Source organism: Muntiacus reevesi, chromosome 3 (genome assembly GCF_963930625.1).
Source record: "Muntiacus reevesi chromosome 3, mMunRee1.1, whole genome shotgun sequence".
In the NCBI taxonomy this organism is placed as follows: Eukaryota; Metazoa; Chordata; class Mammalia; order Artiodactyla; family Cervidae; genus Muntiacus; species Muntiacus reevesi.
The window spans coordinates 192810721-192823650 of NC_089251.1; the positions used below are offsets into that span (position 1 = coordinate 192810721).

Genomic DNA, 12930 nt, shown 5'->3' on the forward strand with positions numbered 1-12930 from the left:
AATTCTTAACTTTTTATATAATTTCCCAGATCATATTAGAGTTTCTATTTCCAGCAATATGTTTTTTATTTCTGAGTCTTCTTATAATGTACAGCAGAAGTTTTCAAACTGCTCTGATTTTCATTCAGAGAAAATCATGGGTTCCAGAGATGTTTGAATTTTCATTTTAAAATATGAAGAGCAGAGTGATAACTCTTTCCTCTGACTTTGTTTTCATGCATATCTTAGAAAAAAGTTTCTCTGGCCATCCTGTATATAAATGAACCTCATATAATGTATTACTGATCAGAAAAGCTGTAGCTCTAGACTTGTCTTTTAGAAGAATCCATATCTACTTACTGAAAACAGTGCAAGCAGACTACCAGAGCACATATGACAAGTATTTAAATAAAAACAGTAATATGACTAAGGAACATGTGCCCAGCACACGCTTCCATCATGGAAGAATATTCAGTCAGGCAATAACAAGTAAATGAGTAATGTTTTGATGAATAACTTCTGTTGCAATTTTTTGTTGTTGTTTAAACTTTGTAATTGTTATATTCACATTTTAAAATGGAGGTAAAGGAAACAAGACAGTGGTGAGTCTTAGAATGGTAATGACTAGAAAAAGAGATGTGAGTAGACTTTGAGGTTTTGATCATGCTTCGTTTATTGATCTGGTTGCCAGTTACATGAATGTGTTCAGTACTTGAAAATTCACCAAACTGCACTATGAATTCTACTACAAGCATATTATACTGCCATAAAAAGTATATTATACTGCCATAGAGAAATAAAAAGTAAAATTAAAATGCAAGCAGATGTTCAGAGTTGGCTAGTGATTTACCATTTCTATTGCTCTTTCTTTGACTAGTGTCTGGGTTGATTTAGTGACCATATTGGTCAACTAAGACTTGCAAAAGCAAGCTGAAAAGATCCCATTTGCACTTGTTTATGTGGTAAAACAAAAATATTTTCATATTATACAATAAAAATATATATAAACATACTGGAAATTTGATGATATAAGAATGTAAGAAGTATCTGTAACATTTAATTTTAAAAATTTCAAAAGACCATTACTGTTCTAACTTTTTAAGTAAATGTCACAAATGTAAACATTTATATTTGTACTGATAAAATACATTTTGTATCTATATAGAGAGTACTACCTAAGACTCCATTTGGGAGGTAGGTAACAGTTCCACTGCTTTAAGAAAGTTTGAAAAGGCACTATCTTAAATGTCTCTACAACTTTTAGTTAAGTCTAGATGGTCCTATACATTTCAGAATTTCAGGATGTGATCTAGCTTTTTCCTACCCAGAAAGAAGCACAATAACAAAGTCTTAATCCTCCTACATATAGCAACTTTAACAGAATTGGGGGGGAGGGGGGCGCACAGGAAATTATGTAATATTCATCTCAGTACCATACTTTGTATCAACAGCATTTAATAACAAGTATTTCTTTTAAAACACTTTACTCAGCCTATTGGGATAAAGTGTCACCATTAGCAAGTTCAGACTATTTAACTTGTTAAAATAGGTAGAAAATGTGAGATTGAAAATTTTATTGTTGATACAGCCTACCAAAACTGAATCAAGAATAAACAGATAACGTGAACAGACCAATTACTAGAAGTGAAATAGAACCTGTAATTAAAAAAAAACTCCCTACAAACAAAAGTCCAGGTTGGATGCCTTCACCAGGGAATTCTAACAAAGACACAAGAAAGAATTTGCACTGACTCTTCTCCAGATCTTCTAAGGGTCTGAAGAGGAGGGGGATCGCCCACAGTCATTCTGTGAAGCTGCAATTACCTTGATCCAAAACCAGACAGAGTCACTACCAAGAAACAGAATTACAGGCCAATATCTCTGATGAATACAGATGCAAAAATCCTCCACAAAGTATCAGCAAACAGAATCCAACAGTACATAAAAAGGATCAGACACCATGATCAAGTTGGATTCCGCCCAAGGTGACAAGGATGGTTCAACATATACAAATCAATCAATGTGATACACATAACACATCAACAGAAGAAAAGACAAACCATATAACCATCTCAATAGATGCAGAAAAAGCATCTGATAAAATTGAACATTAATTCATGATCAAAACTCTCACCATAGTGGGTACAGAGAGAACATAAATCAACACAATAAAAGATATTTATGACAAACCCACAGCCAACATAGTACTCAACAGTGAAAAGCTGGAAGCCTTCCCACTGAAATATGGAACAAGACAAGGATGCTCTCTCACCTCTCCTATTTGACATATTTTGGAAGTCTGAGCCACAGCAATGAGACAAGAAAAAGAAACAAAAGGGATTCAAACTGGAAGGAAAGAGGCAAAACTGTCATTACATGCCAACGACATGATACTCTATATATAGAAAATGCTAAAGACTCCACATAAAAACTATTAGAACTAATAAATGAATTCAGCAAGGTAGCAGGATACAAGGTTACAGAACTCTGTTGCATTTCTTTACACTAACATGAAATATCAGAAAAAGAAAAAAAAATCCCTTTCAATAATGCATTTAATAAATAAAGTGAAAGTGAAAGTGAAGTCACTCAGTCGTGTCCGACTCTGCGACCCCATGGACTGTAGCCCACCAGGCTCCTCTGTCCATGGGATTCTCCAGGCAAGAATACTGGAGTGGGTTGCCATTTCCTTCTCCAGGGAATCTTCCCAACCCAGGGATCGAATCCAGGTCCCCCGCATTGCAAACAGGTGCTTTAACCTCTGAGCCACCAGGGACGCCCTTATTTAATAAATACCTAGGAATAAACCTGACCAAGGAGCTAAAAGATTTACATGCTGAGAACTATAAAATACTGATGAAGGAAATTAAAAATGATTTAAAGAAACAGAAAGCTACTCCATGCTCTTGTATTGGAAGAAACAATATTGTTAAAATAGCCATACTACGCAAAGCAACTTACAGATTTAATGTGATCCCTATCAAATTACCCATGACATTTTTCACAGAGCTAGGACAAATAATCTTAAAATTTATATGGAACCACAATAAAATTGCTAAAACAAATCTGTGAGAAAAAAAAGAAAGGCTGAAGGCATATCTTCCAGGCTTCAGACAATACCACTAATCTATAGTAATCAAAACAGCCGGGTACTGGCATAAAAACAGACCCATGGATAAGTGGAACAGAATAGAAAGCCCAGAAATAACTCCCACACCTGTGGTCAATTAATTTTCAACAAAGGCAAGACTATACAATGGAGAAAAAAATAGTCTCCTCAACAAGTGGTGTTAGGAAAGCTGGTTGGTCTCATGCAAATCAATGAGATTAGAACACACCCTCACACCACACACAAAAATAAACTCAAAATGGCTTAAGACTTAAACATAAGACATGACACCATTAAACTCGTGGAAAAGAACGCAGGCAAAACATTCTCTAATATAAATTGTATCAATATTTTCTTAAGTCTCATAAGGCAAAAGAAATAAAAGCAAAAATAAGCAAGTGGAACCAAATCAAACCTATAAGCTTTTTGCATAAAAGGAATCCATAAACAAAATGAAACCATAAACTTATAGAATGGGAGAAGTTATCTGCAAATGATGCAACTGACAAGGGCTTAATTTCCAAAATATACAAACAGATCAATAAGAAAAAAAAACACCACAATCAAAAATGAACAGAAGACGTAAACAGATATTTCTGCAAAGCAGCCAGACAGCCAGCCAACAGGCACATGAAGAGATACACAATATCGCTATTAGAGAAACGCCACGTCAAAGCCAGAATGTGACACCACCTCACACCACCATGAAGAATGACCATCATGTAAAAGTCTACAAATAATAAATGCTGATGGTGTGGAGAAAAGGCAACCCTCCTACACAGTTGGTGGGAATGTAAGCTGCTGAAGCCACTATGGAAATCAGCAGAGAGGTTGCCTACAAAACTAAAAACAGAGTTACCATAGTATTCAGCAATCCCAACTCCTGGGCATGTATCCAGAAAAGATGAACACTATAACTCAAAAAAGATACATGCACCCCAATAATCATAGCACCACTATTTACAAGACTCAAAACATGAAAGCATCCCAGATGTCTACCAATAGATGAATGGATAAAAAAGATGTGAGGTATACACACACACACACACACACACACACACACACGCACACACGCACGTGCATGTGTGCTGAAATACTACTCAGCCATGAAAAATAATGAAATGATGTCATTTGAAGCAGCATAAATGAATTTAGAAATTATCATACTAAGTGAAGTCAGTCAGAAAGAGAAACATAAATACTGTATGTTAGCACTGATATGCAGAATCTAAAAAAATGATACAAATGAACTTATTTACAAAACAGAAACAGACCCAGGGACACAGAAAGCAAACTTCTGGCTACTGAGGGAGGAATGCACTAGGAGTCTGGGATGAGCAGACACACACCATGTGCAAGGGCCCGCTGCACAGCACAGGGAAGCTACGTCAACATCCCGTAATAACGTGCAATAGAAAAGAATCTAAACATATGCATATACACACGTGAGTACCATGTCTACATACATACACATGCATAACTGAATCACTCCTGAAACTAACACTTTATAAATCAACTACTCTTCAATACAAAATATAAAATCTTATTGATATAATTATACATATTGTTATATATCATATTTTCCCCAGAAATGAAGTCAACTAGCCACAAAATATTATATGTTTAGAGACTAGCTATCGTTTCCCATTCTTACCTGTTCCTATCATTTCACTATCAGTCGTATCCGGCAGAGCCCTTGGCTCAGTTTTTGTTCTGTCCGGTTCATCAAGGGTGACTTCCGCAACAGAGTCTAATGAATCAAGAAGCACTACTAGAATAACATAAAAGAAAAATCAGGAATATAAATAAGCTTGTATGGTTTTATTAACAAAATACTTAAAATCACATGCAATCTATAAAAACAAAGATAAATGTTTACATATAAAGAATATATAACTACATACCTAGAACAAGAATGATTTTCTTCTTATATACAACACAGTAGGCTTATATCAAAACTTATCTATGATTAAATACAGGTCTAACATATATTTATATATAAAAGGCAAAGGACTGAGGAGAATAAACAAAAAAAAACCACCTTTTTCTCTTAATTTTATTGACACATAGTGCTGATTAAAAACTGTATATATTTGAGATCTATGGCTTGTTGATTTGATAAACACATATGCTATAAAATCCAACCAGTCCATCCTAAATGAGACCAGTCCTGGATGTTCATTGGAAGGACTGATGAAGCTGAAACTCCAATACTTTGGCCACCTGACATGAAGAGTTGACTCATTTGAAAAGACCCTGATGCTGGGAAAGATTGAGGGCAGGAAAAGAAAAGGATGACAGAGGATGAGATGGTTGGATGGCATCACCGATTCAATGGACATGAGTTTGGGTAAACTCCGGGAGCTGGTGATGGACAGGGAGGCCTGGCGTGCTGCGGTTCATGGAGTCACAAAGAGTCGGACATGACTAGTGACTGAACTGAAGTGATACACTATAAAATAATCAACCAAATCAAGTTAATTAACATATCCATGTACCCTTTTTGGTGTATGTGATGAGAACACTTAGGATCTCCCTTCTGAGCGAGTTTCAAGTATAAAACATTAATTGCAGTCACACTGTTGCACATCAGAGATCCATAACTTACTTGTACCCCTTAACCAACCTCCATATCCCACAAACCCAGCCCCTGGTAACCATAATTCTACTGTTTCTAGGATATTGACATTTTTAGATTCCACATATAAGTGAGAATAAATAGTATGCATCTTTCTTCATCTGCTTATTTCACTTACTACAATACCTTCACATTTATCCATTTTGCTGCAAATGGCAGGATTTCCTTTTTTTTAACTATAAATACATTTTCTTTGTCCGTTCATCGTTTGATGGACATTTACGTTCTAGCCGTATCTGGGCTATTGTGAATAATCCTGCAATAAACATGAGAGTGGGGCTTCCTAGGTGGCTCAGGTTAAAGAATCTGCCTTGCCAATGCAGTAGACCCAGGAGATGTAGGTTTGATCCTTGTTTCGGGAAGATCCCTTGGAGGAAGTAATGGCTCTAGTATTCTTATTTGGGAAAATCCCATGGACAGGGGCATGGTGGGCTACGATTCATGCGGTCACAAAGAGTTGTACACTACTTGGCAACTGAGCACACATACAAATATGGGAGTACAGATATCTCTTCCAGTTATATATCCAGAAGTGGGATTCTGAATTATAAGGTAGTTTCACTTTTTATTTTTTTTCAGGAACCTCTATCCTGCTTTCCATAATGGCTGTACCAATTTATATCCCTACCAACAGTGTACTAAAGTTCTCTTCTCTCTATATACTCACCAAAAATTATTTTTCCTCTTTTTGATAACGGTCATCTAACAAGTGTGAGGTGGTATCTCATTATGGTTTTGATCTGCATTTCCCTGATGATTAGCAAAGTTTAGTAATTTTTCATACACTTGTTTGTCCAGCTGCATATCTTGAGAAATGTCTATTTGGATCCTCTGCTCACTTTTAACTTTTGTTGTTACTGTTACTGAGTTGCATGAGTTTTCTGTTAATTGTGGTTATTAATCCTTTACCAAACATATAGTTCATAAATATTTTGCCCTACTTTATAAGCTGCCTTTTCACTCTGCTGTTTTCCTTTGCTATGTATGTAGCTTTTTTAGTTTAATTCAATCCCATTTAGCTATTTTGCTTTTCTTGCTTGTGATCTGGGGGTCATATCCAAAAAATTATTGCCCAGTATAACATCAAGCAGCCGTATTCCTATGTTTTTCTTTTCATTTTTGCAGTTCATGGTCTTATACTTAAATCTGTGATCCATTTTGAGTTGACTTTTGTATGCACTATGAGGTAAGGATCCAATTTCATTCTTCTGCATGTGAATACCTAGTTCTCTAAACATGAAGTATTGAAGAGACTATCTGTCCTCATTGTATATTCTTGGCACCCTTGTTGAAGATCAGGTGACCACAGGTGCATGGATGTATTGTTTCATTGGTTTTCTGTCTGTTTTTACACCAATGCCACACTGTTTTGGTTACTATAGCTCCGTAATACATTCTGAAATTAGGGAGTGTGATGCCTCCACACTTTGCTCTTTTCTCAAGCTTGCTTTGTTATGTGAAATTCTTTGTGGTTTCATAAAAACTTTAGGATTTTTTTTTCCTATTTCTGTGAAAAATGTCACTGGAATTTGATAGGAATTTCACTGAATCTGTAGATCACTTTGGATAGTATGGACATTTTAACAGTAGTAATTCTTTTAATCTATGAGCACAGAATATTTTTCTATTTTAGTGTTCAATTTCTATCTGATATTTTATAGTTCTAGGCATAATTTACCTCCTTGATAAAATTTATTCCTAAGTTTGTATTCTTTTTAATGTCACTACAAACAGAATTGCTTGTTTGTAGTCTTCTTGAGGAATATTTGTCTAGCTTTCGTATCAAGGTGATGCTGGTCTTACAGACTGAGTTTGAAAAAATTCCCTCTTCTTCTGTTTTTTAGGAAGAGTTTAAGGAGGATTAACATTAATCATCTTTGAATGTTTGGTAAAATTTATCCATAAAGGCATTTGGTCCAGGGTTTTTAAAAAACATATATCCTTAAATACAACAAGAAGAATTTAAGGTAGGCATAAAGAACATATTGAGAAAATTTATAAATTTTAATTCATCAGAAATTATTTAAAAACAAGATACAGTAATTTATTCAGACTTAAATATAATTCTGAACAGACCAACTGTTTGTCTACAAAAATTTATGAATACACATAATATTTACCATTAGCCAGCATGCCAGTTTTTTCTTCTTCCTAAATTAAAAAAAGAAAATTATATGATTTGAAGTTGAACTCATATGAAATGAGTCCACTGCAAAGAGTAACAGAACTTGAAAGGCAGCACCTTACCCCATTGTGAAAAGACCAAGAAATACGCTTCCTGGATCTCTCTCACCATGCTCATTCACTGACCATTCTGTAGGACTAGACAGTGGAGCAGTGAGAGAACTTCTGCAAGTCTCTTCATAACCTTGGTGGTCACCAGCAATTAATTTAGGCCTTTTTGCGCCTTGTTTAAAGTACCTGATGTCATCTGTTCATCTACCTTGCTCAGAAATCACCCTCTTTAAATTGAACTCCAAGATAACATCACTAGTTTATGACAAACAGCAATTGTCTACCATCAGGTAGCTTCAAGGGTAAGTTCTGTCTGGCATGTCTTGGTAAAAACTGAGAAATGACAGAATTAAGAGTACAACATCCCTGAATGTGAACTGAATAATTTAATTGACAATTAACAATGTTAATAACAATCTTAGCCCATTAAGTTTCAGTCAGTAACATCACTATTGGCATAAATACTAGGGAGGGGATGTCTCACAAGGACAAGACCAAGCAAAGAAAAGTACAGTTTAATATACCTATTTAAAAATTAGGATTTGAGATTTTAATGAAATTTTCAATTTTCAAAGCTTAAAGAAATTTCCCAAAAGAAATCTTTCAGAAAACCATCAACTGCTATGTATTTCATTAAGATTAAAACTGACATCTTGAGTTAACAAAGTGTCTGAGTATTAAGAGACATATAACTTTACAACAATAACAAGAATATAAAGAACTCTGTATTTCAAGCTCTTTTTAGAGCAATAGTCAGTAGTCAGCTAAGGTAATGAAAGAAGTTTCCAAACTGTCAAACATATAATTGATACATACCTGTTTAGGTACATTTGTTTTTTCTGATTTGGAATTTTCTTTGGAATTAGTCTCTCCTTTAGGAGTCAAAGGTGCATCAATATCCTCATCTTCAAAATCATCACTATAATTTTCTGAAGAAAATAGTTTTTAAAAAGCCACAAGAATAATATAGTCAAAAAAGTCAAATTCCCAGGGAAAGACTATTGATTTCCAAAAGAAGTCTGCATAAGAGTAGTTACTTAAATGTTAACATAAAGATATCTTTAAGAACACACTATTTTGAGGAAAAGATTGATGAGAATTCAATTATTAAGACTTGGGTAAAAAAAAAACAAACAAAAAAACAAACAAACAAAAAAAAAGACTTGGGTAAGCTTTTTTTTGTACTTTCAAGTAGTTATCAGTTTTATATTATTAATACTTTGAATTATTTTCCAACTAAAATTTTCCAGAGGTGTTCAAAATATTACATACTTTTAAAACAAACTGCAGTTACTTGATTTTTAAAGATAAAAATCTCAAATTTCTTACTTCTAAAAGGTAGCCCTTTTGAAAAACCTAGACATGCTTAAACAAAGGCTGGATTTTATTTAAGTTGATTTTTTTAGTCTTTACAGTTATTTCTACTGTTACCCTTAAGCAGTATGAAAGGGTATGAAAACTCTATCTTTGACACCTCCCTTAGGAAAATACTAGCCTTAATGACCTTCACTGTTTCCCAATCCTAGACATCTCTCAGCTAAAGTCTCCCAAATTATTATCTCAATGACTCTGCAGCAGAAGGCAAGCTCTGTCCAGTTAACATGATGCTATCAGGCTTCTTATGGTGAAGATGGCAGAAACTGTATGGCCAGGATCTCATCATCAATTTTTAATTGGTTGTCTACAGCCCTCCAGTTGAAGGACTGAGTGAGATTTGTGGGCTGCAGAACAAGAATGGCCTTTTTAGAAGAGAACTGATCATTCATAATCTTATTTGTATTTAAAAAATTAGATCACATTCAGAGACAGTATGGCCTGATGGGTGAAAGGCTGCATGAGGTTTGAGAGCCTGCTTCTGGAATGACCATCTTTCAGTCTTCTCTGAATGGAGATTAACAATGGAAGTCTGAAAATAGGTAAGCTAAACAGAGATGTTCCAAGTGAGATCTACCTATAGACATATCTCCATTTCAGTTCACAGGTATACAAGGGTGGAAGAACATGGGTACTGTGACTTAGGTAGATAAATTAGGTTGGTTGGTTAATTACAAGAGTATCTATGTTCTAAGGCGGAGAAGCTCACTTCTATTTTTCTTCTATCTGAAAAAGAACTCTGCCTGGAATTTTATAGTATCAGTAGACATAATCACAAAACAGTTACAGAGAAATCATCTTGTATTAAATTCTAGATGCTAGGACCAGTATCAGATGATTAACATTCTCATATTCTAGTGGGAATCACTGATTTTTAAGTACCTCAGGAATTAGTCATGCTTAAGTAAAGATGACGAACAAGGAGGGAAGACATATGGGAGGGTATAAGCATAAGTAAGTAAGTAAGAGTTAGTCACTCAGTCGTGTCCAACTCTGCCACCCTATGAACTGTAGCCCTGCAGGCCTCTCTGTCTATGGGATTCACCAAGCAAGAACACTGGAGTGGATTGCCCTTCCCTTCTCCAGAGGATCTTCCTGATCCAGGGGTTGAACCCAGGTTTCCTGCACTGTAGGCAGCTTCTTTACCATTGGAGCTACAGGAAGTCCTATGGGGAGTATGACATAAACTTAAACAACTACTTGGGATTCGGGAACTTTCTAAAATCAATGGAAGAGGATGTAGTGTTTGTGTCACCTCAAAGAAGCATCATAAGAAACAGTTCAGATACTGTGGCACAGTGCTTGTAGCATGACCCAGAACCAGAAGACTTGTATTCAACTTCTGATTCTAGTATTTTTCAGCTGTAGAACCAAAAGCAAGTCACAAACTCATTGCCTCATGTTCCCCAGCTATAAAGTAGGAACAATATGAGTATTTATTTCAGAGAATTGATGAGAAGATTAAGAGTTACTGTTATACAATTGCACTGTATGTTAGTCTTAGCCATTACATTGAGCGGTAATAATTTATCTGTTAGTATTATAGCTTGTGTTATACTTAATCTGAATTAAAAGTTAATAAAGCCAAATAGTATTTAAGAGATGTACTAATCTAATGAGCAATTTTCAAAACTACATTTTCTTGGCACTTAGTAACGGAATAGTCTAGGCAAATATTACTAACATGTAAAAGACCAATAAGGAATTGTGTCACAAATAAACTAGGTTTGAAGCAAGAAGGAAATGCCATTGGTAGACACAGAGAGAAATAAGAGAGACAAGAAATAAAAGAGAGGAAAACAGTGAATCAGCAATTTCTGAAAGAAACACCAAGGGAAATTAAGTTTATATAAAAATCAAAGACTAAAACACAATTGAGAAGGTGGTTCTCATATGAGAAATATCAGAGATAATAAATTCCACCAGCTCTTTCACATTGTTTGGAAAACGATGACAATATTAATTTTTATTTTATTTTCTTGGGCTCCAAAATCACTGCAGGTGGTGATTGCAGCCATAAAATTAAAAGATGCTTGCTCCTTGGAAGAAAAGCTATGACAAACCTTGACAGCATATTAAAAAGTACAGACATTACATTGCCAACAAAGGTCCGTATAGTCAAAGCTCTGGTTTTTCCAGCAGTCATGTATGGATGTGAGAGTTGGACCATAAACAAGGCTGAGCATCAAAGAACTGATGCTTTTGAACTGTGGTATTGGAGAAGACTCTTGAGAGTCCCTTGGACTGCATGGAAATGAAACCAGTCCATCCTAAAGGAAATCAGTCCTGAATATTCATTGGAAGGACTGATGCTGAAGCTGAAACTCCAATTCTTTGGCCACCTGGTGTGAAGAGCCGACTCGTGAGAAAAGACGCTGAAGCTGGGAAAGACTGAAGGCAGGAGAAGGGGACGACAGAGGATGAGATGATTGCATGGCATCACCAACACAATGGACATGAGTTTGAGCAAGTTCCGGGAGATGTTGAAGAACAGGGAAGCCTTGCACGCTACAGTCCATGGGGTCTCAGAGTCGGACACGACTGAGTAAACAACAACTTTTACACTTCTGATCTGTTTGACTGGAAGACATTGCACATTCAACATTAGGGATTTCTACCATTATACTCCGCATCTGTAACTTTCAAAACATAATTTGCATAAACAGAAAACAAGCAAACAATTCTTGATGTAAAAGATCTAAAAGATACATTTTGGAGATATTTTTCCTTCTCTGTTAGAATACTTGGCTGATAAATTTTAAGTATGATGGAATTTAGAGGGTTTTCAGCCGTACCTTGTGGGACTTCAAGAACTTTGTAAATGATGAGTACATGCAGACTCAGTTGTGTCCAACTCTTTGAAACACCATGGACTGTAACCCACCAGGGCTCTTCTATCTGAGTAATTTTCTAGGCAAGAATACCAGAGAAGGTTGTTATCCCCTACTCCAAAATAATGCATAAAATGCATAAAGTATATGAAACAAATGTTTTCAGATACTGGACAATCAGCAGTGCAAAAATATGATTCTTAAGAAAGATAAACAAGTGAGCTAAGTATACATTTACTAGAAGATACATAAAGCTCAACATTCAGAAAACTAAGATCACGGCATCTGGTCCCATCATTTCATGGCAAGTAGATGGGGAAACAGTAGAAATAGCGAGAGACTTTATTTTTTGGGGCTCCAAAATCACTGCAGATGGTGACCGCAGCCATGAAATTAAAAGACGCTTACTCCTTGGAAGGAAAGTTATGACCAACCTAGACAGCATATTAAAAACCAGAGACATTACTTTGCCAACAGAGGTCCGTCTAGTCAAGGCTATGGTTTTTCCAGCAGTCATGTATGGATGTGAGAATTGGACTATAAAGAAACCGCGCGGAAGAATTGATACTTTTTAACTGTGGTGTTGGAGAAGACTCCTGAAGTCCCTTGGACTGCAAGGAGATCCAACCAGTCCATCCTAAAGGGGATCAGTCCTGGGTGTTCATTGGAAGGACTAATGTTGAAGCTGAAACTCCAATACTCTGGCCACCTGATGCAAAGAGCTGACTCATTTGAAAAGACCCTGATGCTGGGAAAGATTGAGG

The 12930-nt window shown here is 35.8% G+C and overlaps 1 protein-coding gene across 5 annotated transcripts in view; it reads right to left on the minus strand.

Annotated features, from left to right (window-relative positions):
* The window catches only part of CEP162 (centrosomal protein 162), a 99079-nt gene that overhangs the window by 67853 nt on the left and 18296 nt on the right, over positions 1–12930 (minus strand). For 4 of the 5 annotated variants that reach the window (XR_010662477.1, XM_065931352.1, XM_065931353.1 and 1 more), the window contains 3 exons: positions 8778–8890; positions 7847–7877; positions 4743–4859 (listed from right to left, as the gene is read on the minus strand). Coding sequence is in view for 4 of the 5 variants with exons in the window: in XM_065931352.1 (XP_065787424.1) it covers positions 4743–4859; positions 7847–7877; positions 8778–8890 (261 nt within the window). In the remaining variant the exon portion in view is untranslated. The remainder of the gene's footprint in view (positions 1–4742; positions 4860–7846; positions 7878–8777; positions 8891–12930) is intronic. The other variant, XM_065931354.1, reaches the window with a different exon arrangement.